Source organism: Fundulus heteroclitus, chromosome 21 (genome assembly GCF_011125445.2).
Source record: "Fundulus heteroclitus isolate FHET01 chromosome 21, MU-UCD_Fhet_4.1, whole genome shotgun sequence".
Lineage (NCBI taxonomy): Eukaryota > Metazoa > Chordata > Actinopteri > Cyprinodontiformes > Fundulidae > Fundulus > Fundulus heteroclitus.
This window is the reverse complement of record NC_046381.1, coordinates 35880743-35908591: the sequence shown is the minus strand read 5'-3', so window position 1 is coordinate 35908591 and position 27849 is coordinate 35880743. Positions and strand designations below refer to the sequence as shown.

General features: G+C 43.2%; 2 protein-coding genes across 4 annotated transcripts; both read right to left on the bottom strand.

Annotated features, from left to right (window-relative positions):
- Nucleotides 1-202: 202 nt before the first annotated feature.
- sh3glb1a (SH3-domain GRB2-like endophilin B1a) lies at nt 203-11363 on the bottom strand. The gene is made up of 9 exons (XM_012875674.3): nt 11157-11363; nt 10626-10767; nt 9517-9645; nt 7695-7828; nt 7317-7409; nt 3396-3485; nt 3204-3304; nt 2687-2933; nt 203-1381 (listed from the first exon to the last, which is right to left on the bottom strand). Exons 1-9 carry the CDS (start codon nt 11217-11219, stop codon nt 1274-1276), a joined length of 1107 nt encoding a protein of 368 aa, XP_012731128.2. The 5' UTR covers nt 11220-11363; the 3' UTR covers nt 203-1273.
- Nucleotides 11364-14066: 2703 nt separating this feature from the next.
- On the bottom strand, nt 14067-22404 carry LOC105935325 (crystallin J1B). 3 transcript variants are annotated; one of them, XM_012875678.3, is made up of 10 exons: nt 22347-22404; nt 21775-21844; nt 19419-19598; nt 18945-19043; nt 16409-16501; nt 16160-16316; nt 15958-16073; nt 15323-15400; nt 14878-15017; nt 14067-14392 (listed from the first exon to the last, which is right to left on the bottom strand). In XM_012875678.3, the coding sequence occupies exons 2-10, from the start codon at nt 21839-21841 to the stop codon at nt 14294-14296; spliced, it is 1029 nt and encodes a 342-aa protein (XP_012731132.2). In that variant the 5' UTR covers nt 21842-21844; nt 22347-22404; the 3' UTR covers nt 14067-14293. The 3 variants fall into 3 exon arrangements, with proteins under 3 accessions (XP_012731132.2, XP_035981410.1, XP_021178805.2); XM_036125517.1 differs by having other exon boundaries at nt 21775-21849; nt 22347-22397; XM_021323130.2 differs by having other exon boundaries at nt 21775-21841; nt 22347-22395.
- Nucleotides 22405-27849: the final 5445 nt, after the last annotated feature.

Sequence of the window (27849 nt, the reverse complement as noted above, 5' to 3'; positions counted from 1 at the left end):
CATTTTATTGGGTCTTTTACATTTTTTTTATGCTGGTTTTGCAAAGCCAAAACATTCAGGCAACGTGGTTAAGATATTTTCACAGCTCGTTTCTGTCAGACCAATAAGTTTTCCTATCCTGCCCTCTGCTGGCTCCATCTGTAAGCACACCTGCCCCATCTCAAGTTTTCATTTTAACCGAGCAATAACGTCGGAATTCCTAAATGGTTCATAGTTTAGATTTATTTATTTTTTTACAATCACATGCCACTGTATCAGTTACACGAAATACAAAAAGCTCAATTTTGTAATAATATACTGAAATGTCCTCAAAAAAATGCAACAATACAGTTCTTAAAAAGGTTTCCATATACATTTGAAGTGCAAGCTTGATGAAATTCCAGCTGGGTTAGTAATGTTAAAAGGAGAAAACAGATCTTTACTGCATGCATTTCCTTTAGTAAAAACAGAAAGCTAATCAAAACCAGAGAAACAAATACTGGGCCTCATTTTAAGCACAGTACCAAAGCTGATTTCAGGCTGGCAAGAATGGGGGATGGAAAAAATAGGATTCAATACTTGAAAGACTTGAGCTAAAAAGGCTCAATACTGTGGATGTAAATTGGAAAAGGCAATATTATAAAAATCCAACAGACAGGAACGGATCCAGCAATGAGCTCCTCGTGCAGTAAAGCGGCATGCAAAAATACGTCTGCGGCACAAAGCAACCCCGTCCAAACTCAGTTTCAGGACAGCTACTGCTCCGGGAGATTATCGCTTATAAAAACGAGACTTAAAATAACCACCGGCCATCTTCACTTCACACTCGACTGCTGTTTTCTTAATTAACAAAAAATGTGCCCTCCTCATCTCCTCTTACATAAACGTGTTAGCAGAGAGAGGAAAAAAAAGAGGAGGCAGAGGAGCATTTAGGTGAACCATCTGAGAAGGACTCTGTAAACACAATCTTAAACCTTTACTAGGCGTTCTGGTACGGCTTTCAGCACCGAACTCATAGGCCTCGAAGCAGGTTGAAGATATTTACTGCAAACTAATGAGGAAAAGGGTCCATTTGCTCTCCCATCACTCAAATTTATTTATTCCTGCTCGGGTATGCAGCACGAGAGACTCCATCTTTTTGTTTTTGTTTTGTTTTTTTACAAAAGAAACATAAAAAAAAAGAAAAAAAAACTGAATGAAACAGAAAGTGAGGCCTGTCCCTGCAGCATGGTATAAATACGGGATCACAGCTGGTTTGCACGGGGTGCGTGTAGAGACGGAGAGGATCTGCGCTTCAGTTGAGCAACTCCAGGTAGGTGATCGGCACTTTGCCCTTCTGGTTGCCTCGCTCCCCCATCAGCCAGTCTGAATCCATGCCTGGCACGCTGCTAACTGTGATCACCTGCAAGACAAGGACGCCACAAAAAAGGTTTCCAGGGCTGCAAAAGTAGTTGAGAAAGACTTTAAAGCAGGATCCAGTTCAAGTATTTTGAATAAAGATGAAAAGGAATCTTCATATTGATCATTTCTTAATGCTTTGGCAGTTAAATGTCCACTGATCAAAGTGGTTGATGTGAAATCTGAAGGTGGTGCTGCTGCTGCTGCAGGAAAGCTAACCTAAGAGTTTTATCTCCAAATGTTAAGTACAGCAGCTGCGACACAAAGATGCAGCTGCTGATGCCAACTGGGAACTCTTTATTTCAAATTGTTTCATCTTTTTAACAAAAGTTACAACTGTTTTCCTTTAAAACGGTCGCGTGTGTGCCTGGCGGGAATGTGCGCGTGCGCTTTTGTGTACGTCGACAGCAACCGTTTCCACGCGTGTGATTCGTTGACAGGCGATCCGCATTAGAGACGATTTCCCTCGTGCAACTGAAACAGGGACTCCACAGGGATGCACTCCTGGCCCAGCTGGTTTCCTTCCATTATCATCTACATAATAATCCATCTTCCGCTTTGATTAAACACGGACGTACAACGACGCAGCTAATGTGACCGTAGCTACAATATCTAATCTTGAACAAAAGGCACTGATGTTTAATATGCTTGCTGAAAACAAAGAAACCTCCAGCCTTTCTCAAGACAAAAATAAAGACTTCATTGCGGAAAGCAAAACGTTTTTGCACGAGGTATCGCAGGGGTCACTGTTAATCAACCACGAGTTTGCAATATTTGCATGTGTTTTAAACTGAAGGGGCATCTGAGGATAAAGAAAACTCCTTGGGATTCTGTTGAGTCTTTTGTAAGAAGAGGAAGAAGCCAGAAACAAACTAGACTAACACACTGCAAAAACTAAACTAAAAATAAGTAAAATTTTTCTTGAAACAAGTTTATTTGTCCTGGATTTGAGCAGGTAAATAAGATGGTTTGCCAATGGAATAAGATATTTGCACTTAAAATAGGAACAACTCATCTCTATCATCTTATTTCAAGTGCAGTATATCTAATTATCTTAGTTTAGGGGTCAAAATACTCACTCTATTGGCAGATAATCTTATTTAGCTGCTCAAATCAAGCATAGATGCACTAATTTCAAGAAAATTTGACTTATTTTTAGCTCCGTTTTTGCAGTGCAGGCGGTGCCCTGACACAAATATTGATAGAAATAATGCATAAATCTGAGCAAAAGGAACAAAACTGTGAGGATTCCAGTGTTTATATGAACATCGTGTGGAGAAAAAAGAAGAAGAAGAAAAAAAAAGCTCACCTCGTCGGCCAGCAGGGAGAGCTCGCTGCTGCTGGCGGCATCGTAGTCATAAAGGACCCGAGCTTTTCGGCTGCCGTTGGAGCTCCGCAGCTCGCTGAAGCCGCCCGTCGCCGCCGCCGCAGAGCTGGAGCGACCCGCGGAGACGCTGGGCAGAGAGGCGGACACCGGGATGGTGGGCACAGAGATGCTGGGCCCTCCCGAAGCCGTCGCCGCCGTCTGGTTATTGTTGGCGAACGAGGACGGAAAACTGGTGGGAGGGAAGAGAGATGAGCCTGGAGAAGGCTGAGACTTTGAATCCAAAAGCAGAGCCTAATGCTCCTCCAACCGTCTCCTTTGGGGCCTTTTCTCTAAACAAGCTGACCTCACAGGATCTTTTTTTAACAGAATGAGTCCCACTTTAATTCAGATGACAGGTTTAAACTCAGCTCCTCGTGAATGAATCATTCTACTGACAGCTAACATATCAAAGCAGGAAATGATAAACTAAAATCAGTGGCGGCCAACAGTGGAGTTTCACCTGCCGAGCTGCTTCTGGAGGTCCACCATGTACTGGTAACACTGAGCGTAGTACGTCGTCTGGGCCTCCACGAAGTCGTTCAAACAGCGTAGGTGGTGTGCCTGAGGGTGTGCGGGGAAACAAAGGTTTCTGCTCATACTCCTTGCTGTAAAACGGGCCGTAAACAGCGGGATGTACGCTGAGCTCACATACGTGGGTGCTGCTGACGCCCTCCAGCAGGAGACGCGTGATCTCGGCTTGTCGGTCGAACTCGCTCTGGGTCATTCTCAGCTCCTGCTCTGCCTGAGGAGGAGCCAACGTTGTCCTTTTACTTTTCTAGGAGTGGCTTAGGGAATAACTAAATCAAAGCGCTTTGAAAGGAAACTGATATATAAAAAGGTTTTTTTTAAGTGTGACGTGCATCTATAACAACACTCCCACAGCATGACGCCTCCCCCACCATGTCTCGCCATGAGGACGGATGGATCAAGGTGGCGTTCAGGGGCGTCAGGAAAGGAAGACGAACACAAATGCAGAGCACAACTTCGTCTTTTGGTTGGTCATTTCTTTTTTTTTCTTCCCCCAAACATTGGATCATTTTCTTCTGACTTTATTGTCTACTACTCGGTGTGACTAAGGCTACGATCACACTGAAGGTCTTGATGCTCAATTCAGATTTTTTTGTGAAACCGGATTTTTCTGCGTGTCCGTTTACATTTCCAAATATATGTGACTTGTATGTGATCTGCTGTGTGAACTGAATGCGTTCAACCTTAGTGTCCCGCATGCGCACTCGAGGACGCGATGACGTCACACGTAGCAAGCGTCCTCAGTGTTTGCGGAAGTAAACATGGATTATAATGCTGGCGCGCATTTTGCGGTCATTCATATATTTTCTAACCGGAGCTTTCCCTCCATTGACTGCTCTCCTCATTGTTGTCCGCTATGGGTGTCGTCTTTCTTCCCGTTTCTGCATAACAGGACGCAGAATAGTGACGTTTGTTGAGTATCGTGACGTACAGGTCGGATAAATGCGACCCGGCCGTACAGACACAGGTCGCATTTGAAAAAATCAGATACGTATCGGATTCAGGACCACATATCCAAGTGGCCTGGGTCGCATTTGAAATAAATCTGATCTGTGTTGTTCAGACTGTCATAAAAAGATCAGATACAGGTTGCATATGGGCAAAAAAAAAAAAATCGTAATTGGGTCACTTCAGGGTGCAGTGTGACCATAGCCTTAGACATTAAAACCACAACACAATAATGTATGATGGCGCGTCTGAAGGACAGGAAAAAGCTTCCAGAATGAAGACTTGTGAGGAGGACTGCGGGTCAGGGAGGAGATGCAGAAAGGCTGCAGCTGTTGCCTACAGCGCCGTGGGGTTTGGCGTGTCTGTGTGTCCCAATCAAACACGGATCCAACATTCCACTCACCTCTGTCACTTCCTCTGCTCACATCTGCGGCTTTGCGTTAAAAAAAAAACAAAAAAAAACACACACAGAGACAAACACAAAACACAGTGACACAGTAGTTAGAGCTACAGCTGCTGCCCGGCAGCCGCCAACACAGCACATCCTTACTCCGCGTTAGCACGGAGACAGAGGAGGACGCGGATTTCTCATCCGTTCGTCTGAACCGGCTCTAAACGGCGTCGCCACAGAATGAAGACGGCGAAAAAACACAAAAGCCGCAGGTGGCACTTTTCTGCTCGTGTGAGCTGACGGCTTTCCTCCAACTTAATCGCGGAGATCTTGAAACGTGATCCTGTTTACCGCAGGGAGAAACCGAGCATGCCCAATGAAACGTGTCTAATGTCCTTAAAGTGAAAGGACAGAGTCCCAGATCAGATTTGCAGTCTTTAATCGGCAGTTTCACTCGGATAGACGGCTTCATTTAGAAATGAAGAAAAGTTCATATTTTACCACCTTGCAGCATTTGCTTTCCTGAAGACGCTTTCTGCTGCTGCGCTCGGTGATCGGTCACACTTTGGCTTTTAGTTCTACTTCAACAGACTACGTCAGCTTTTACTGGGCTGGTTGTCGTACCTTCTTGATTTATCCTGTTACTTATTTGACTTTATTGTGCTTTTATCTATTCTAATGCTACTTTCCTTATTTTTGCCATTTAATCCCTTAGGTCAACTACTTTTGTTAAAAACGTGCTGCAGAACTGAACTTTGACCTCTCTGCGACGTGACGCCGGGTTGGTAATTTTTGGAACCAATCAGAACCTGCCGTGGTTTGGCTATCAGGAAAACACGTAATTGTGATTATTACTGAAAGCGCTGATATCAGCTTTGATTTAATGATGTCATTATCATTACACCATTAGTGAGCTTTTAGGCTCCAGACTCTAGTGAATCAGCGGGCATTTATCGGCTCACAACCCTCAGAGTTTTTACACCGACGCCGATCTCGGCTAAATGGTTATAAGCTCATCAAAAGGTTTTTAGCTCAATAACTGAGCTGTTCAAGGCCCGGTTTTGTCTCTGTTAAAGCGGCTGCAGATCACTGAGCTGATCAGACGGGTCCCATTTAAACAGCGGGAGTGAAGATGCGCGTTTAAAGCTGTCCTCTTGTATCTGAATCAGCCGGGACACGAGGTACGGGCAGACCTCAGCAGGCTCCAAGCCTCATTAGCACCATCAGCGAGAACGAAGAAATGGCTAATTACAATCAGCAAACCAGAACTGGACAAGTTTTGCCACCAATGGAAAAAATACCAAGTAACCGGTAAAAGATTTATTTCAGCATGTCCATAGAACTGCTGCCGGATATTAAAGGAGCTATAGGTAAGAAATCTGCTGTAAAATTAAACTAAACCATTCTCATTTGTCAGCAGGGATGGAGGTATCAACCCTATAAACAATAGGTCCTATTACTCCCGTTTTTCTCCTTTCAAACCTAAAGGTACGGTTCAGAACTTCTTGGTTCAGAGTGTTGGCCCCTTTTACTTCCTGGTTCCTGAGCCAATAGTATGAGAGTTCCCAAAATTCCCAACACAGATTTTGGTGTTTTATCTTGACAAAGGGGTTGCAGCCTGCAAACATGGAAGCCAGTCAGAGAAGCGGACCAGAAGTAGAGCAGAACATCATCATGTACCTGTACTGATGACGTTTAAATTCAGTGGGGATTCACAGCAGCAACAGAACCGTTTAGAAACAGCATATAATATTAATACTATAACGTTGTCGTCACTGGCAGGCTGTTGTACCGATGTGAGACACTAGATGTCATTATTACTTATTACTCCTTTAAGAAAACACGCCCGGCTGATGAATGTCCAGATAAGGACTTGCAGTAAGAACATTTGAACTAACCTGCGTTAATGTCCGTCTGCTTTGGGTTTATTGCATAGAAGAACCAGTAAAAAACACTTCTGAGAAAAAAAAAACTATTATTAATACCGATTACTGAAAACGGTGCATCTGGCTACAGCCAATGTTTTGGCAACCAAGTCCTTTGGTTTTAGTTCCTAGTTTATCAAAGCGGCCCGCTGGCCCCCTGAAACATTTCTGCAGCCTTCAGCAAACGTCACTGGTATAAAGAGCCTGAACGCCTGACACCTTAATAATCACTAGATGGAGCCTTTGTACAGCGCTAGTATAAACACTGTGTATTTTAATGTTCTAACACCTTGTTGATGTTGATAAGTCAGGGTTCAAAGCCGGATCTTGTCGGATGTGTCTTAACATATCTGATTATGATTCAAGCGAACACGATTGGGGGGGGGGGGGTAAAACTCTAAAAACACACAGAGGAAACCCCCCCCCGGTGAAGAATTTAGATCCCGACACTTAAGAACACAGAAGTGTAAAATGAGGAAAAGCTGGACACGACTTTGAGAAACCGACCGGCCAGAAAAAAGGGAACCTGAAACTTCCCATCGTTGCTCGGAAGATGCTGTTAAAGCCACAAGAGCTGAAGAGGACGCGCTCGGGTTGTGTAACTCGGCGTCCGCCATGACTTGTGTTGCTTCACAGGGGGGGTAAAAAAAAAAAAAAAAAACCGCCCTGAGGGCTTTTAATCTGTGGCAGGATGTTTGTGAGAGAGCAAGGAGTCGATAAAACAGCTCATTAATGGGAATTAAGAGATGCAGCGGGATCATTTATTAAACCCGGTACTTACTGCAGCTCTTGCATCCGGCATCCTGGCCTTCTTTAGCCTGGTCTTGGCTGCGTCCAGATCTAAACGTTTGACCTGCAGAAGCTTGCGTTCTTTCTGAAGAACAAAACAGAGCAAAAATAAAAACACGAACAACAGAAAAAAAATCTCATTTATTATCAGGGTGCGGTTGCTGCGGCCGGCTGCTCGGTTTCAGATCAGGAAATGACGTAAAAGTTAAATGAGAGCCATCCAAATATTCCTGCTCCGTCTTTACCTGTTCTCTATCATCTGAAAACTTTCAGAAATGCTCTCATGTGACAGGAAGTAAACTAACGTTGACTCACGGCCCCCGTTAGTCTAAAGTGAATCTGAGTTAGGGCTGTCAGCTGCCCGACTCACCAGGATGGTTTTGAAGTCGCCCTCGAGAAAGTTTCGAAAAGGCGTCAGGAAGTTGATGGCAGAACTCTGGATGAACTCCCGCTCCGCGCCGCCGATCTGCTTCTGCGTCTCGCCGCATTTTATCAGAGCGTTTCCTGTCGCGGCAGAAAGAAGAGTTCACAAAGCACAGAAGCCGCGTGTCCCCGAGGCCGTGTCAGCAGCGGCGTTACGCAGATGTTGCCGCATGCAGATCCTTCCTGCTTACGCGCTCCACTGAGGAAGAAGCCCCATAAAGCCGACCATCACCGTACACAAACAACCCCCCCCCCGATGGAGGCCGTCTCACTGGGTTTAAAGAAACCCAACGACCGAACAGAGCCGATACGCTGGTATTTATAGAGACGTGATGTGGTTCATTAGCAGCTAAAAGACTTCTTGTTTACTTTTTTTCCCCCCCACTTCTCCCTGATTAAGAAAAAACAAACTGTTAGAAATTTATTTAACACAACGAGGAGAGAGAGAGAGACGGTTGCTAGTTGCTAGGCAACGTTGATGATTTGCGAATGTGCCGCCTGTACGGACATTAAAGACATCTAAATGTGAAATAAGAAACCAGCTCTAATAATGTGCTGAAGCCTTATTCATTGGCTTTGGCTTTCAGGTGGTTTTAAATGATCCTTATTAACATCAGGCTGGTTGTGTTTGGCTTCAGTGAGCCACTTAAAGCTAGGAGGCATTCAGACATGAAATAATAAAGTCCGGCGCACAAAGGACAGTAGCTCAGCCCGGGGAAGGGGATTCCCGTAGAGAAATTGGCTGAAGACTTGGCACGCAGCGGCCCATCAGCTGAAGGGTGATGCGTCTCGTAGATCTGACGCGTCTCTGCTGGATTTTTGCCTTCTTTTCCCCTGAAGACGTGGTTTTCAGACACGAATCATCTCCTGTAAGCTGGGATTTTTGTTTTTAGAGCTCTCTCCTTATTTGCCCCCAGCTGCCCACTTTACAAATATCCAATAGCATAGGAACAAACAGGAGATGTGCAGAAATGAAACTAAACGGAAATCCAAGACACTGACAGTATAAAGTGTGGCTAAAACTCTTTGGGCGACTGTGGCTTGATGGGTTTAGTAGTCGTCTTGCAATCGGACGGTTGTGGGTTCAATTCCAGCTTCCCCTTGTCACAGGTTTAGTGCCCATGGGCAAGGCACTTAACCTCAAGTTGCCTACCGAGCTGTGTATCAGTGTATAAATGTGTGCGCTAGTGAGAGCGACTGGATGAATGTGGCTCTAGTGTGCAGAGCTCTGAGTGGTCAGCATGACTGGAATAGCACTTTATTTATGTTCCAGTTACCATTTATTTACCATTTAGTAATAATAGCCACTCAAAGCAAGACGGCTTGAGGGAGAAAAAAAAAGACCCGAATGCTGTTTTTAATCCTTTTTATGTTCTGGGACTTAAAGGGAAGTTGGTGTCGGAGCTGCATAAAAACCACTGATTGAAAAATCGGCCATAAGAGCCTGAGCTGCTGGTGTCTAATGCTGAGCTTAGAGACGGCCAACTGGGACAAAGACCGATGCTTTCCATGATTAATATCAAAGCAGGTGATGCTTATGTGTTTCTTTCAAATTCACCTTTGCTTGGTTTTACAACGCAGACCAAAGGACATGCAAAGGATCCACTTGAGGCTTCCCCACCTTCAGACTAAACTCTGATGCACTCTAAGAAGCTTTCAGCCCTTTTATGTGTCGCACAAACAGAAGGAAACTGCAGCGAAGACGCCTGTGATGCTTCGGCGACCTCTCAGCAGGTGTCATGAGCGATGTCGGCTTCCCCCCCACTCACCGTACGCAGCGCCGGGGCCGAAGTCGTTCCCCGCCTCAATCATGGACTGGCCCAGCAAGTCGTGGTTGTTCATCCGCGCGGGGGCTTTTTTCTCCAGCTTCTCGTACACAAACTCTTCCAGCCGGACGTCTGAAAAAGCGCAACAGGATAACTCGATTACGGAGTCACAAGACACCCGTGAGGGGGAGCGTCCCGGCTGGGCTCCACTTCCGCCTGACTTCAGTTATCTCGAACGGGAGCGGCCAGAAGACGCTCCTGTGCCCGGTTACCGCGGCCGTAGCTGCCATATGTCGGCGTGTTTGTTGTGCCTTTGCTGCGGCTGGGCTGCAGCGACGCGGCACCACGGTGCGAGCTGCGGAGGACGCACAGCTGAGGCCACACGCCTCACCAGGCCAACAAAGAGTCTCAGGGATGCCAGGCATTTCTTTAGATGGCCTTTGTGAACTAGCACGCACGGCTCAGACATGTTTACACGCCGCAGGCTGCAAAATGCAATCTAAACAAAAGATGCAGGAGATGAACCAACGGGACGGATTTCACCCCCACAGTGGTTGGCAGGAGGTGAAACACTGCCCAAAAAAAAAAAAAAAAAAACCCCACTGATTTTTCACTTTTTTAATCGTTAGATGAATCAAAACAAATCAAACCGTGTTTAATCCATAAATGCACGACATTACAGTGTGTATAGTTTTTTTTTTTTTAGTTCAGTCTAAAACAAAAAGGTTCTTTGTTGCTGTATTCACACCGATTAACTCGATCAAACAACCTGCAGAGCGTTGTTTCTGCTCTCATGTGCTACAGATGTCAGGATGACTGATAGGAGCCAGCAGATCACACCTCAATGAAAAATTAAAATGTGTCTTGGCTGGGAAAAGCCTGATCGGCTCAGAACTCGTTGATTTTCAAGTCGTCAACGAGGTGAGGAGAAAACAAAAAAAAAAACAACAAAAAAAACACGTCGATGGTTCAGTTTTGGTAAACTAAAAATCAAGAGACACCCAGAAGCAAACGTCAGTGGCATCAGGTTTTCACACGATCAGCTACTTTCCCCTTAGGTGAGCTGGTCAGGATCAACAAGTCTCATGACAAATTAGAAGGAAGACTCTTACTTGGATTAGGCTGCAGTAGGACCTCCGTCTGCTTCATGATCCTTTCTGTCCACTGCTTGGTGTTCTCAGCTCTGATCAACAGGTTCTCCAGATGGGCATCCAGCTCAGTTTTCTCCGCTTGCCCAAGTTTCTCTTCTGTAAACTGACAACAAAATAAAGAAAAAAAAAATAAGTGAATAAATCGTGGTTCGTTTTTACTCCGTCGAAAAGCGACTCGGATGAAGACCGAGGTGTCAATTGGCTTATCTGCTCAGAAGCATCTGATACAGCTGTCTCTTTAATGGTTTCCGAGGCCTGCGTTTAGGGGTTAGAAGGAGCGCCGTGAAAACGGACACTACGCAGTTTCAAAAGCGGCCAAAAACTGCCCCGCAGCCCCCGCAGCTCCCGGCCACGCTGCCTCCGTCTGCGGTGATAACGGGCGACCTAGCTACACGGTAACAGTAACTACCTCACAGCTGAGCTAACTGGTTAAGGCTAGCGGCTAATCGAGTTAGCAACAACTTCCACCTTCCTCGCGACAGCTTCACTTACTTGCACCGCGCGGCTCAGGAAAGTACCGGCGTCTGCGGCTAAGCGCTTGACGTTAAAATCCATGGCGCAGTGTTGAAAATACTCTCCTCCTGACAGGACAACGGGTTTATCTCGCGCTCAGGCTGCCATCCCTTCAAAAAATGTCATTGAAGCAACTTTTTTTTTTTTTTTTGGTCGGAGTTCCACCCAGCTGTTGAGCCAGACAAAGATAGTGCACTGAAAGATAGTTCACCGTATCTCATTCTCAGGGACGTCATCTCGTTCGCACGTAGTCGCGCGCATGCGCACGAGGGCAACGCGGACAAGACGAAGCTTAAAAATACAGGGTACACAAATTCAAAATAAATGATAAAAAAAAATCCCTGAATTCAAGTGGCATTTGTGTCTTGTATTATATAAGCAGAGGACATTATTTAATTTTTTTCGACACCTTTTAACAATTCACTTTCACATTATTTATTGAAACGAACACATATGGTGGAATAGGGTATCCCTCTTGGTTTGCATGGGCGTTACTAGTTCCGTTTATGTCGTTTGTGTGGTATGGCAAGTCGTTTTGTAAATAATACATTTCCGCTGTAGGATTTTCGCTTGATCGCCCTACCTTAACATTTGACCTCACTACTAAACAAGTTCCTACTAGTGGTAGTTATGACTCACATCACAACAAGAGCAGACTAGCAGATGACTACGTCATAACAATTAGCTAATTGGCATTAAAAGCCCTAACAGGTTTACTCAACACAAATTGTGCAAACTAGTTTACATGACTGAAAATATTTACACTTGTTGACTAGTGTGTTTTTGTGAGTGTAGACTCGAGGATGGCTGATCTTAAGGATATTTCATTTTTATTATTTAGTTTTACCAATTGCGAGAAACGACAGGGACCTATCTGACAAAGTATGGGTTATTTTTCAGCGCCTGAGCGTATTTTAATAAACAATAATGATAAAAGTCATGCATATGTATAACTTATTTGAGGGAGCCCATAGTCATAACCTTAATTTAACCCAAAATCTCAGCGAACTAGACAGCGATGGCACCACACAGGCCTTCCCAGCGGGTTTTAAACAGCTGAGCCGGACCAGAGCCAAAAGTGAACTGTTTGAGTGGCTCAGAAAGCCAAATGAAGGTTTTGGAGTTGGTCTGGTCAAAGTACTTAAATCTGATTTAGATGCTGTGACGTGACCTTAAATAGGTTGTTCTGCTTTGAAAATCCTCCAATGTGGCTAAAGTAAAAGAGTTCTGCAAAGACGAGTGGCCCAAAGGTCATTGTCTGCTTTTAAGTTAGGAGTAGTTTTACGGCATTGTTTATTTTATTTTTTTTACCTTTACTACAGTATTATTAAAGTATTGCTACTATTATTGAGTAAGATGTTTGGCTACCCTACCCACTGTAAGTAACTTCACTGAAAAAAGAACAGACTTGTTTTTTTACCAATATAAATGCTCTAGAGAGGCACATGCCTACAAACTTATTGTTTGTACACAAGCTTTGTTATTTTAACATTATTTTTAAGCTGCCAAGCTCATTGAACCACCAGGAGGTCAAGTGACCATACAGTAAACAGTAGATATTGTCAGTGGAAGTACTTTTCACTGTTCTAAAATACTGTATACACTAACCGCTGTAAGTATTGCTTTCATGTTTTAGGTTGAAAATTATTTAGAAAAGTGTTTTTTTCTTCTGCCTGAATTTGTTATTTTGCAGCTATGTGATTCTTAGGATATGTTTACATTTGAATCTTTAAAATACCAGAATTTTCTCATAACTTTATATTTTTGTCTTTCTAGTTATATATTTTTTAAATACGTTACGATTAGTTACTCAGTACTTGCGTAGCCTTCTCACCGAATACTTTTCTTCCCCTAAATATTCTTACTTGAGTAATTTCTTGGCTACTTTTTACTTGTACTTGAGTAAAACTATTTTAAGGTAGTGCTACTCTTACATGAGAACAATCTTTGGCTACTCTACCCACCTCTGCAGAAGAAACAGTCATCTGTTTCATAAACTTGGTATTTTCTGTGTTTTGTTTTTGTCTTTTTATATTGTGATGGAAAGTTATCATTAGTGGTGTTAGATTGGTATGACACTTTTTTCTCAGCGAGACCGAATGCACAGTAAAAAGAAAACATTTAACAATCATCTTCTTGTGTTAAGCTATCAAAAGGAAGTAGAATTTGGCAGACTTAAGGATAAAAAGTGAAATGAGTCTTATGTCTGGATGTAATTATGACAGAATGAGCGCGCTCCCTGCTGTGTGGGAGGAAGACAGGCACAGAGAGAAAAGTTTCTGCTGGTTACAACCTTTGCAATCTCCTAAACTTTGGCCCCTAACTTTTGATCCTGTTCTGCAGGCTATAACTACACAACTGCCCCCTCCCCTTACACAAAGCTCCCTTTTTTGCATCAAATCCAGCATATATTTTATTAAAGATAGTGATTTAATATTGGAACCATTAAACATTTTAGATGCTTAAATGTTAAACTACTTCCCATTTATCATTTTTCAACAGGTGGGCTGTAAAAGCAGCTAAGTAGCATACGCGCCACATTTTTATACCCACGCCATGTTAAAGACATAAAGTCTCTGGCATTGCCTTGTGCTTGGCTAGCTGTCAGAAGTGTTGGGGTGGATGCTTTAAACATGTGAAACATAGAAGTCAGCACTTTCACAAAGGCAACGGAGCTCCTCCGAGAGAGGAGTAGGCTGCAATCCCTGCCCGCTCCGGGAGTAAATCTGTCCGATGCGGCTCTTTCACTTCACAAATAACAGAAAGCGCACGGAGGAATAGGAAAATAGAAACGCTGCTGAAGCTTGACTGCAGCAGATGACTTTCCCATCTGACGTGTTTCCTAAGATTAAGAGGCAAGGAAGATAACAGACCAGCGCAGGTTTGAAAAAAAAAAGTTTTTATTTTTGAGCACACACACGAGTTACACACACTTTCTCTCTCTCGTTTCTTTTACAGAATGAAGCTTTGACAGAACAAACGTTTTCATGTCACACTCAGCATAAGAGTTTAGAATGCAACTTTCATGAACTGCTATGCCAAAGCACATCTGTAACATAGGAGAGTAATTTTCCTAAAAGGCTCTACTTTGGTTAATAATTGATGTTACGCTAAAACTACTGCTGTTTGCTGACCATATTCTTAGCCAGCTCCAACAGCACAGGGTATCTGAGCGTCCTCTCCCTCCACGACTCTGGGATTCCCTGGAGGCCCGTCTGCAAGGACATTGAGACGACAGATGAGTGCAGAACTCTTGGAATACGTTATCAAACTAAAAAGTGGTATAAGTACGCAAACATATTTCCAAAGCATTGTTTCTGATCCAGCCCTGGAGAACGCAGGGATTGGTTCAGGCTTTGTTTGGCAGCATCAGTGTTGGACAGTGCTGTCCACGATTAATGGCGATCATGGGTAAAATAAAAACCTACTTTTATTAAGGTAAGATAATGTCACGCTGGAAATGTTAGAAAATAGGATAAGTGGTATGGGAGTCAAGTGAAGCTACAGGGCAAACCTATTTTCTATTTCTGCTTTTAATCATAATGTAATAGTGATGATTGTGTAAAAGACAAAGGCCATGGTTTTTATTCTTCCGTCATCTAAACGTATTTTCTAAACCTACAGTCTACAGGTACTCCGTCAACAGGGGATGTCAGTCAACGATTCAGACCGTTGACCGACATCCACAGTCTCACTTCACCTGTGCCCCGAAACAGGCTCCAATGAAGGAGGCTCGGCTGGCGGTGCATCCCCCTCGGCGCATGGTGTCCCTGACCGCCTCATCCAGCTGAGTCAGCGTCAGGACTCCGTGCAGCGCTCCCTGGAACGCACCGGGCAAAGCTGGACACAGACAGTAGCAGGGAAATTTTTCCAATTAGCTACAAAGCACTGTAATTTGCTTTAGTCTTCAGGCACCATTAAAAGGGACGGGAACGGATCTAGCGAGGGGAACTTTAAAAGCTTTTTAAAACCCGAGACAGCCAACTCAGCAGGAAGGGCAAAAAAAAAAAAAAAAAAAATGAACGAGGAGGGAAACCATTACAGATCAAAGCCAAGAGGGCCTAATGACGGATCTACTTTCAGGAGGGGCGTGCAGGCGATGCCAAGTCAACAGACCTGAGTCCTGCTGCTATTTACTGGCTTACCTCATGTGTTAGTGAACACAGCAGGTATGAGCTGATGGGATGCTTTGGCTAGGTTCTCCTTCACCTGGCTGAGATGTGCTAAAGTCGAGACAGAGAAGAAGAGAAACAAAAAACGGTGGTTAATTTTAATCCCAGCAGTCAAACTGTAGTCGTTGTTTAAATTTAACGTATGTTGTGCCTCCAGGACCTTTATCTGTCTGTCCTCCGTTAAAGGTGGAGCAAAATGACTTTCTGCCGTACACATTCAAGATAAACATCAGCATGTACAGCACTTCTTGTAGAAAATGTATAGGAAAAGCTAATAGCTGCTTCGGGCCTTTTTATTAACAGCGCCTTAGCTCAGTGGAATTAAATTAGAGAGGCATCCTGATTGGATTGAGGTTATGGCTCATTTCACATAATGGTAATGTCTGCGGTTCCTACCCAAGATCTCATTCCTCCAGTTTCTTGTTTACTCAGTCCTCTCTTTTATTTTACAACTCACAGTTTCACAGCTTTTAATTCCTATGGGTAAAGACAACCCCCCCCTCCCACCACACAGCCACACACACAAACATGTATGGGCTTAATAACAACTCAATTCATTTCAATAGTTTTAGGTTACAGCATCAGTACACGAACAGCACAATCCTTACCAATGACAGCCCTGTCCAGATCCTGAGGGTTCTTCCTGTTGGGGTCACTCAGCTGAGCCAGAACTGCGTCCAAAGCTTTGGGATCTGGGCCTTTCAGAATGAAATGTTCCAGAAACCTGATTTCACAAACAGACGCATCAGGATTCAAGAGTCCCCTTCATTTGACACACAAACTGCACACATCACTGACCCCCCTCCTTACCTTGCAGCAGCCAGAGTCACAGCTACACACATGTCATTGTTTTGGGTGACGCGCATGGCACTCTCCACTTTCTCCAGCATCTCAGGTCTTCCAGCAAACATGGCAACGACTGGAGCGAGCTTGGTGACGCCGTCCATTTGACAGTCCACGTCACAGCCTTAAATGAAAAAAAGAAAAACATACAACAGGATCAGAACTCTGATCGTTATATATCACAGGCCAGTTGAGTTTGAGATTTATTCGTTTTACCTGTTTCTTCTTTTCCGGCATCAACATTTCTCATGAAAGCCTTCAAGCTCCCGTTCCTCCATGGACCGTCAATGGGAAGGATGGCTTTGGGACCTAACCAGTGAATCAATGATGTGGTGGTCAGGTCAGTAGGTAAATTTCAATATCACACAAGGATACCATGAGTAAATAGAGAATGTACTTTTGATAGCAATGATTTCCTATCATAATAACCCTAGCCCTTTGTAAAAAATATTATTGCTCACTTTGTTGAGAAATTATTTGTGATTAACCACTTTTTTCTGCATCAATTTCACAACCCAAATATGGGTCTGTTCACTGTCAGATATGTAGAATCAAGAAAATCACCTAATTAAAAGGTGAAAATATGAAGTAGGCTAAAAATATCTCAACAAGTCTCTAAAAGTAGAATGGGAGGCAGATCCTTTAGCTATCAGGCTCCTCTCCTGTGGAACCAACTCCCAGTTTTGGTCCTTGAGGCAGACACCCTGTCTACTTTTAAGACTAGCCTTAAAACTTTCCTTTTTGACAAAGCTTATAGTTAGAGTGGCTTATGTTACCCTGAGCTAAATTTGTAGTTATGCTGCTATAGGCTTAGGCTACTGGAGGACATCAAGATCTATTTTTCTCACTTTGCTGAGTTCTCCTACTGTTCCCCAATTTTTTCATTATTTGTTGTTATTTCACCTTTTAGCTTTATGTTCTCTCTGTTTTTTTTTTCATAGTAGGTACAGATCGTCTGTTATCTTATAGATGATACAGTGGGCCCTGTCTCTCACAGTCTAACCCTGTTTCTCTTCCAGACAGCTTGAGCTTTTACAACAACTGTCTGTGCTCTCTTCCAGAGCTTATCGGCCTGCCTGTTTCTTTCCTAAAAACAGCCTCCTATGGAGCTAGTCTGCCATTACCCTCTCTAACATAGAAAGTATTCCTGGGACAGTGCTTCTGTGTTCTTTTTGTGTGTCTGCTCTATCGTGGTTAAGCCCCAGTTGATGATGGCAGATGGGCGTTTACACCGAGCCTGGATCTGCTGGAGGTTTCTTCCCGTTAAAGGAAAGTTTTCCACTCCACAGTTGCTACATGCATGCATGGAATGAGGGATTGCTGCAAAGCCATCGACAATGCAGTCGACTGTATACTGTTAAAATAACCTCTTTCAGGAGGATGGAATCCTGCAAGTCAAAAACTTTATGTAATCTGCTGGGTTCCCTTTGATAAAAAACTTTTTTATCCAGCCTGCCTGTATTATTTTATAGGATTGACTTCGTAAAGTGGCTTGAGATGACATGTGTTGTGCATAGGGGCTATATAAAAAGAACTTAAATTTAATTGGACTGAAAATATGACAAAGTTGGTCAAAACTGGCATTCATGGGAGAGGTGCTAGGCTAAACAAAAAGGTTTGTCTCACATTTACAAAAACGTCGCGCTGAATAGATTGATGAGATAAAAGTAAAAATGTATTGCCGTATTCGATTTTTTGTTTTTATCATATTTTGTTATGTCTGGTAGACTTAACAGTGTTTAAAATCATTCCTACAGTCAAAAATCATGGCAGTAGAGTGAGTCTCAGGCTGCTTAACTACGTCAGGATCACAAACCCCTAAAGGGGAATGTCCGACTTTGAGTTAGTCCTCGCTAAGCTGTAGATAATTCGGATTGTGCAGCAGAAACGATGATCCAAAAAACACCAGCAACTCCACCTGTTAATGACTCTTCAGTCTGGTTGATACTGTGGCTTCAACAGAATGTTTATCCCCCAAACCCCTTGAATGTCGCTGCATTAAAACAAATCTCCAAAGACTCATTGGTCATGGTCAAAAAACACCTGATGGAAGTATTTGCCGCCAAGGGTGACACAACAAACTATTAGGTTTAGGGAATAATCACTTTTCCACATTAGGCCACATCAGTTTTGATAGTTTTGTTTCCACTCGTATACGGATTGTAATAATTCAGATTATCTTTGTCTAATATTAAAAATATTTGGCCATCTGAAACATTTAGAAACGACAAAAACAGAGAAGATCTGAACATAGGGGAATAGTTTTCCATAACGCTTCAAATGTGAAATGCAGTAAGGCAATAAACTTTTCCTCAAACCTTCTTGAGTTTAGGTTCCTGTAGGTGGGGTATTAATGCTCAGTCATGATGAAACTCACTCCAAACAACGACGATGCAATGATTCCAAGACATACAGCTGTCTGCAGGTTACTGGACCCAAAGGTGTACTCTGCTGCTATGGTAATTTACTGCCTAACTCTATTTTACATGTCATCCCAGCAGTAAAGCAGGGCCTTTACAGTGCAACAGAATGGGGAAGTTGGGCTCCTTGCCACATTTGTGTGTGCAGGGACTGCCCCTTCAGCAAAAAAAAAAAAAAAAAAAAATAGAAAAATAGAAAAGAAAAACTTGCACAGGGTTTCAACATATTGTAACAGCGCCTCTCATTTCCTCTCTGGCCATAAAGTTGGTCATTAACACATGGGAACAAACGGAAAACAGAAAGTTAAAGAAAAGCTGAGCGGACACAGTACCATCTTTTTTCCTGTAAGGATCGTTGAGGGGCAGATCGTACACCGTTCCTGGCCCAAAGAACTTGTAGAAGCGCTCGGTCAGGTCTTTCACATCAACATCTATTAGAACATGTCACAGAGTATCATCATTAATTGTCTTAAATTACATCTTTGTCTCTCTAGTAATTTTGGGAGAAAGACCAACTATGAACCTCACAGGCTGTTTGCACATTGATAAAGGAATAACTTGATGTCTTTAGGAAATGTACTTATTGTTTTTTTTTTTTTTTTGGAGGGGACTCAGACAGGTCCAACTTCCTAACAGTTCCATTATGTCTGATTCTTTTTCACATGACAGATTTTTTTTTTCTTGCAAAAAAATTGGAAAAGAAAAAAGTTGGGTACATTCACAGTAAACAAGCGAGTCAGCGCTCCCAGAATATCCTGTTTGTGCGTGTCACACTTCTGGCCGCCTGTTTGGGTGAAGTCCAGTACCTCCGCACTGACTCAGTGACTCCAGCAGGACGTACGCCTGGTCTCCATAGCAGGTCTGCTCGCCCGTTGTCCTGCGGTAAAAAGGATTTGCTGACTGAGGCCGAAACTCTGGACAGGGCTCCAGATCGGAGAGGACTTCTTTCAGCCTGTCCGGGTTGTAAATCCAGTGCATCGGCTGGGCTGTAGGAGTTCAGAACCGGAGGGAGAGATAGTAGAAGGTTCACTAATGCATTTTTTTCTCCCCTGCTTTCCTAAATCATTTCACCTGCTTTTGATAGTGTGCCTCTAGCAGGAGATTCAGATATTATACACCTTAACTTTCTCCACCTTTCGTCAGTTTACAGTGAAAAACTGGATTTAATCAGGATTTCATCTGACACGTCCACACAATGTAATGCATAGTTGTCAAGTGACGTCAAAGGAATGCACGGTTTAAACTTTTTTTTGACAAATGAAACCTGAAAATTGTGCCCCACAGCTCAGGTGAGAGAATCTGTAGACAGGACAACTATTAGTTCTGCACACCCCATATCTAGCTTTTCTGGAAAAATTTGGTAAATGAACGTATTTGTTGAAAGACAATCATCAGAGATCCAGGTTAACTACTTGCTACAACCTTGTAGGGTACCCGGCAAACACATGGAAGAAGGAGTTTTGGTTAGATGGGACTCAAACTGAACTCGTTCTGCATAGAGGAAAACTAACACCACACATCTGCCCCAGCATCATGCTGGTGGAATGCTTTTTTCTTCAGCCAGGATAAGGAAGCTGGTCAGAGTTCATAAGAAAATCGTCCGAGCTAAATACAGGGCAATCCTGGAAGAAAACCACGTTAGAAAAGACGTCAAATTGAGGCGCAGCGTCCCCTTCCAATGGAAAAAGCAACCATAAAAATTCAACCCTGGACGGTTTAGATCAGACCAAGTTTGTGTGTGACAATGGTCCAGTCAAAGTCCAGACCTAAACTCAACGGAGGATTTGTGCCGAGACACTAAGACTGACGTCCAAAAATGCTCTCCGTCCAATCTGGCTGAGCGGGAGCGATGTTTCACACAGGAAAAAGGCAAAAAAAACCAAATTCCCACTTTAAATGTGCAAAACTAGAAGGGACTAACCTGACTCTAGCCGGATGTATTTCGCTCCGCCTAGCTCCACTCACATCCATCTGGGACCTCTCCATAGGAATTGCCTTTTTTGAAGGCTGGGCCTTATCAAAAATCCTTGCATATGATTGGATAAGCCACGTGTCTGTCATCTTTATCGACGTGCTAAGCTAACCCGTGGCACTGTGAGAGCGACGCAGGAAAAAATAAAACTTTTTTTTTTTAAATGTGTTTGCGGCTCTAGTGGCACGCGTTTTATTGACAGTGAGCTGACAGGAAGAGGGGGAAGACAGGCGGCAAAGCGTCGCGGGTCAGAGTCGATCCCGGGCCGACCGCGTTGAGGACTAAAGGCCTCCCAATATGGTTCACGCTAACCGCTAACCGCCACGGACGCGCCCCGGAAAACAAAACTTTCCAAATCCGGTCGGGAGAAGGGCGAAAACATGGTTTCCACCAACAAAAGCCTTCAGAGGCGTTCTCTGATGTTCTTTTAATGAAACAATATTAGGTAGATTGGACAACATGGAAGAAATAGCAGCATCAATGTTAACGCTTGCTTCCTCAATGTGAGCCGCCATTGCTGTCTGAATCAAAACAGTCTCACGTCACGGTCGCTTCTCCGCTACGTCACATCTATGAAACTCCAGCCCTGCGTCCTGATTGGCTGGACAATAAAATTGGTTGGAGAAATCACTCTCTATGGGAGATGTCCCAGATGGATGTGAGTGAAGCTAGGTGGAGCGAAATCCATATGGCTAGAGTCAGGTTAAGAAGGGACACTCGCCCCAAAAGACTTACAGCTGTGATTAGACATTTTACAAATACACTTTTCAAGTTTTTTATCTATTAAAAAAGCTTGAAACTATGTACAGCTACAGTTTCTTCATTCATTATGTTAGATTGTATAGTGTATTAAGACAGACATGTGGCAGGAAGAATGAATGTACTTGTTTTCGATTTGTTCATCTCTGTAGCTTTCGTAGAGACATGTGTAATCAACATGGTTCAGAAATGAAGGCGCCTCCCTTGAGCTCTATCAGCGTGTCCAGATGTTTCTAGCAGATAACGCATCTGTGCAAGTAAAAAAAAAACCTTACGAATGAGACAAAATTCTGTTTGGAATGTGCTGAGCTTTTGAAGAACACCGCAAATTTATTGCTTTTTCAAAACAAACTTATTTGTAAATGGGGCCCATTGGAAACGAATGAGGAATATCTAAACTGCAGTGTTAATTTTAGGTGGCGTAATCTTACCTGCTGCATCTGCAACCGCTGCGCCGATAATGGCCCCGATGGCTCTGTCAGCCACGCTCAAGGCCATCTGCTTTTCTCAAACCACAAACAAGACATGCAACAAGAAGAGGGTTTGATGTGACTTTAAAACATCTGATGCTAAAAAAAACAACCCCCGGCTACAAATGAGGGTCTGCAGATTTCATTAGAGGTGGAAATGCATTGTATCCCACGACCGTTGCTAGAAAGTGCTCGATTGTAGCTTGTGGCTAAAGCTTGTTTGATGCATGCAGAGTAGAAAATCCACATGCAGAAGTAGCCGTGTTGAATTCTCATTGCTGCTTAAGCCTGTCCCCTGACGTTTCCATGTCAGGCTGGCCTTGTGCAACACAGCTTTAACTATAGTGTATCAACTGATTGTAAAAGCATCACCACTGCAACGTATCGCTATGCATCTTTTCTTCCCCGTGAATGAATGTGTAATGAAATATTTGTGAGAAAATCTTTTGTTTAATGCGGGTCAAATTGCTTAAAAGCTTCCGCTCCAAAAAATGATCAGCCGCATCCACAAACGCACGCTTTGTCGTCCCTACCTCACAGTCCAGCCTTCTCCCGTCAGAATACCCCTCCCAGTTCTGTCTCAGTCAGTTTTCTAGAAGGGGTTAAATTAGCAATCAGGCAAGTGATAAGAACAGCCAATCACGTGCCGCCCACAGGAAACCGTTATTTAACGCGTGGAGTTGAGTCCTGTTACTTAACGAGCTTGGATGTCGTTGTTTTCAGAAAAAGACAAATAATCTCTTTGATAACCACCCTCTAAATATCATATATGAAATAAACATTTCACAATTTCTTTTCAAGGCCATTACCAACATCAGTCGTCAGCATACAAAGCAAATATTCACAATTTTTCAGAATGTTTAGGCAGTTTCTTTTTACAAACAGAAAAAACAGGAGGAAGTTGAAAGTTTGCATTATCTGAGCCTGACAGTCAGAAAAATCGACAGCACTGCTCCGGTTCAACTCTACGCAAAGTCATACGAAAGTTAGAGTTTTGTTCTTTTTCCTCCATCCCATTCGTCCAAAATTGTTAGATTAAAGTGACTTTGAAGGGGGACCATGTCAGCAATGCTTCCAACTACAATATGTATAGTAACATATGGTGCATCCATGAGATAACTCTGGATCTGAAATAAAGATATTAAGAAACATAGCTTTCTAAAAAAAAACATCTTGTGGCATAACTTGGGTAAGTTGTACCATTGGAGAGAATATCCTGGGGTAAATTGTGCCATTTATAATTAAAGTAAAATAGGGATATGTTAATATCCCACAGACTGTGATTCCATATAAAAGATAGGCAGATTCAGTAATAAATTACTTATTTATGGTTTATTTAAAGTTATATCACAACATAAACAGTCAGTTTTCTACAAGCCTATTGTGCCACAAGAACTCCTCGAAGGTCAGTTTTCTTGAAGGGGACATTTTGAAATTCTTCCTTTTCACATTTAAATTATTCAGTTGTTGTCTATATAAAGTGGAACTGCAACGCTTTGGTCTGAATTTTTCATTATTGTAGCTCCACATTCCCCCTCTTTTATCCATGTTCTGAGGTTCATCTGAGAGCAACTCGTTTTGGTGCCGTCTCTCTAAATCTAAAGGACGCATGCCTGTGCAAATTCTCTGTTATCCGGGTCATCGCAGCAGCAAACAGGCTGACATCGGAGGCAACCGGACTTTCGTTCAGTTCATTCTGAAAACGGTTCTACAATCTGTCAATTCTGGTGGCTCACACTTGAGCACCCAGTAATTGGAGCGCTGCTGTTTTTAAGGACATGGAGGCTCATCCTCCAAGGCGCATTCTAACTCAGATGCAGGAAGAGGATTTGCCTCCATTTACAGGTTGCTCAAGTGCGAGCCACCAGAGTTGACAGTGTCCTGGATAGGTGTCGAAACGTTTTCAGAAACAACTAAACAAAAGTCCAGTTGCGTCCGGTTTAGGCCTGTTTAGTGTCTAAAGGAGGCACTTTACACCTCTCCCCTCCTCCAGATCACAGAGCGTTTCGCTTCCACTCCGTTCAGCTTTTTGTGTAGGATGTTAAGGGACGGTGTGATATATAGCCCAAATGGACAGAAGAACCAATCTTGTCACGTGATGATTGCAATGGTTATGATGATATATTTGTATTTTTGGTCTACCATTAGGAATATAACCTAGTTTTAGTCAGAAAATGTAAGAATACAGTGCAGAATTACAATAAAATAATATATTTAAAATATTTACAAGTAGATGTGAGTTGTACCACTGGCACAAATCACCCAAACCCTACCATTTAAAAAAAAAAGAAAAAAGAAGAAGCTTTATCCAGCAGTTTTGAGCTAACATTGTGCCAGCTGTATAGACTCATGGTGTAGATTAATGAGGCACTAAAACTTATGTGAAATGTTTTGCAACACACAACAATTAAAAAAACTCGATCATTGGAATCTTACTTTGAAAGGCAAAAGCTATTTTTTTTTTTTTGTTAACCTCTCATGCAGAGATGCTCTCTTCTTTGTAGGATGAGTGAAATGGCTGACTCTTCAAAAGTGTGTGGTCATATGACCAGTTTCTTTAATGGTTACCTAGAAACAGGGGGTGGCACAACTTCCCCACGGGCACAAATCACCCCATTCTCGCCTACGTGAAAAAATACCTTTAACGTGTAAAAAGATAAAACATGAAAATGTAAAGGAATTTCAATACAGTCAAAGATAACAGGAACCAGACTGCAATTTTAAACCCCTAAAACTTAGCTTAAAATAGCTGAAGCAACATTAGTTAGTTAGTTTAAAACCGGTGTTGAAAGCGATGCTAAAAGGAAAATTCTGCCCCAAACACACAACCTAGCCAAATATTATTCAGCTTGCATGAATCAGCTAAAGTTGCGCAAAAATACGGGAAAAATAAATAATGAAACCCAAGAACTTTAATAAACTGAAGGTGTTTTTCCATAAGGACTTGGCTGAGGTTCCACAGGAACAGTGCCAGCAGCTACAGTCTGCCGATGATCCATGTCTGCAGCAGGTTGAAACAGTTTTTAGTCATGGCTCCCAAAACCTCCTTGTCTCCTTTATATATTTTGGAGCTGATCTTCCTGGGCTTTTGGATCAGTGGTAATCTTAGAGTTCAGTCATGGAGCATTTCAGCGTTTGGTAACTTACTGTCCAAACTGAAACCTCAGTCCCTATCAATGCTCCAGGTATCTGAGGCGTTGTATCTCAAGCACTAATAATGCTTTATTTATTGGTTTATTATTGGCTCCCATGCAGAGCCCTTTTCCGAAGAGTTAAAAACATTTAAGACCGCAGTAGACATCGACAGCAGGATTTTTAACGGTTGAATTTGGACATCAAGCTTCTAACAATAGTTTTTGCAACTTTTTTGAACACTTCCTGCACAAAACGTGTGCTCCAAACACCTAACCGACTTTGAGTTTCACCGATAAACCGGTTTTGCTGTTGGCTGAGCGACTTTAGGCGTAACTGTATGCTCCTCGGTCGTGCAAAAAAAATCTTCTGCGAGCCCAGCAACCCGGGTCAACGGTCCCATTTCCGGTAACCTGCAGACACCTGGAGGGCGAACCGCTTTTACGGACTTTCCGTGCCGCCTTGATTTGACGCGCTCCATTGCTTCCAAGTCGCCCGCGCCCCATCTTATCCACCGCTCCAGCGAGACCCAGCTAATCCGGGCCTGTCACCACTCATCCCGGGCCTCTCGTGGGCTCATCCCAGGCTATTGATTTCTCTCCCGACCCCTTAAAACAGCAAAAAAAAACAGAGCGCTGAGGGTAGAGTCAGCCAATCAATAGCCCCTAACTAGAAAACAATGAACAAAAGCTGCAGTGGTCCCCATCTGAATGACCCCCACGCCGGTCGTCGTGCTGACACACTTCCTGCCTTTTAGGTGCAGAAAGAAAAAGTGCATATGGGGTGAACGATTGAAACGAGACGACGCGCTCACAGGGCGAATCGGAACGGGATTATAGACAACAACAATGAACTCAGGCTGTGATGGAGATACGCTCTGTTCGGGTGTATAAGAAAACACTGAGTCACCGGCACAGCTGAGACGGATCGCCAACAGGCTGATCTGCAGTATAAACAGGGGCTTTTGTCGTCTCTGGGTGGGAGATAACATGCCCTTCACAGAGGAGATGAAAGGGGGTGTACAAATAGATGTGCTGCTGTCACCGGATCAAATGACACAATGAGCAGGAGGGGTCTCTATAAATGACACTATAAACAGAAGCGCAAGACGATATGAGGAGGGGAAGGATGGCTCGCCGCAGCTTGATGCCTGAACCTGCAAACTGGAGGCTGAGCTGCTCTCTTGGCCGTGCGGTGCTCAGTCGTCTTCTTTTTTTTTTTTTCAGGTGCAGTATGAGTGTTATGGTCACAAGAAGCACAATCAAAGACCAAGGAGGCGCCTGAGCCAAAACAGCACTTTAAAACACAAACCAGCAACAAATAGGGCCAAAGCACGGCTCGCGTTTTCCGTTTGCATAAAGACATCTGATTATACCACGCCTCTGCTTTGTCAACATTTATCGCAAATTTGCTTTGCATTGCCCGTTTCTGTGAGAACCCGAACGCTTCCAGGGTTAAGCAGGGATCGGCAGGTGCGATCATGTCTGGTGGCTGCTTTGCTTTCTCACACCAGCCCATGCTAATGTTCTCATATTAACAGCAGGGCGCCTCCCACCCGAGTCAGCGAGGCGCAGATCGTGCGTTGTCGCCACATTTTTGTCGAGCAGGTGGCCACAGGCGGCTCTCCCATCGACTGGTCCAGATTTCCGCTTGGACGCCTCCTCTTTAGGCCCCAGAGAGTTTCACCATAGTAAAAGCATATTGATTGATTATTATCATTTGTGTTCATGGCCTGACAGCAATCGTTTGCTCTTTCTGTTTCCCGTAGTATGTCTCTTTCTCCCCCACTGACAATCCGCTCAGCAATTCTTTACAATTTATCCCTTTCCATCCAACACCAGAATGAGAAACAGATATATGACAAGACTTTTCAGAAATACCACTAATTTCCTATAGAGACGCAGGGTTTGGGAGGGTTGGAGCAGGAGCAGATACCCCGGCAGTGAGAAAGACTGCCAGCTTTAGGTCAATTACATCCTCATCACAGACCACAGATGTGAACACAGTCGTCATGATGATACCATCATTAGTTTCTCTCAGCTCATGTGAAAGCTTGGATGTGTCATTGAGTCATTGCTATCTTTAGCTTCCAAAAGTGATGAATATACATACACACACAAAACTGCTCTCTCATCCACCCCTCATACTCCTGATCAAGGTTCATGGCTCTCCATTTTCTAAGCTCAGGTCCTCTACCAGAGGCTTAAGAGCTTAAGGGTTATTGTTGTGCAATTACACACTGTTTAAAGTTATTTAATGTTTCATAAATAACTCTCTGTCTGTTAAGTATTGTCTGGTGATGATCAGCTCTTAAGCTGATATCAGGACAATGGCTAAAAGGGATGAATTCGAGCACTAGCAATCTTTTAACAGCAAAACCTGCACACACATAGAATAAAGGAGTGACAACTTCTCTTCAAGTCCAAGAATTTAATAACACAAATAAAATGAACATTCAGAGAACATCACTATGTAATGTTTATCTGAATTAACACAATATTTCGATTAACAAATCCTCTCTACTAGGCTAGTGAAACGTAACTAAACTACTAGGCCAAATGAAGATAAAAAGAAGCTAAGCTAAGGAACTATTTACACGCAAAAAACAAACAAAAGGCACAACAAAAGTGGTTAATCATAATCAGAATACTTCCGTGAATCCTTGTTCACTGCAGATCTGATAAAAGAAAAACATGGAGTGGAGTTAAAAACATTTGGCATGTATTTCAATCCATTCACAATGCAAAGCCCAAGTTAAACAAAACATTATTTGATGAAATAATATTTTGTTTAAGTTAAAGAACCAAAGTTCACCTTAGAGAATGTGAATTGTGGGTAAATTAGTTTAACTAATTCAGAACAACATTTGACATGTGTTTCAACCCATTCACAATGCAAAGGGAT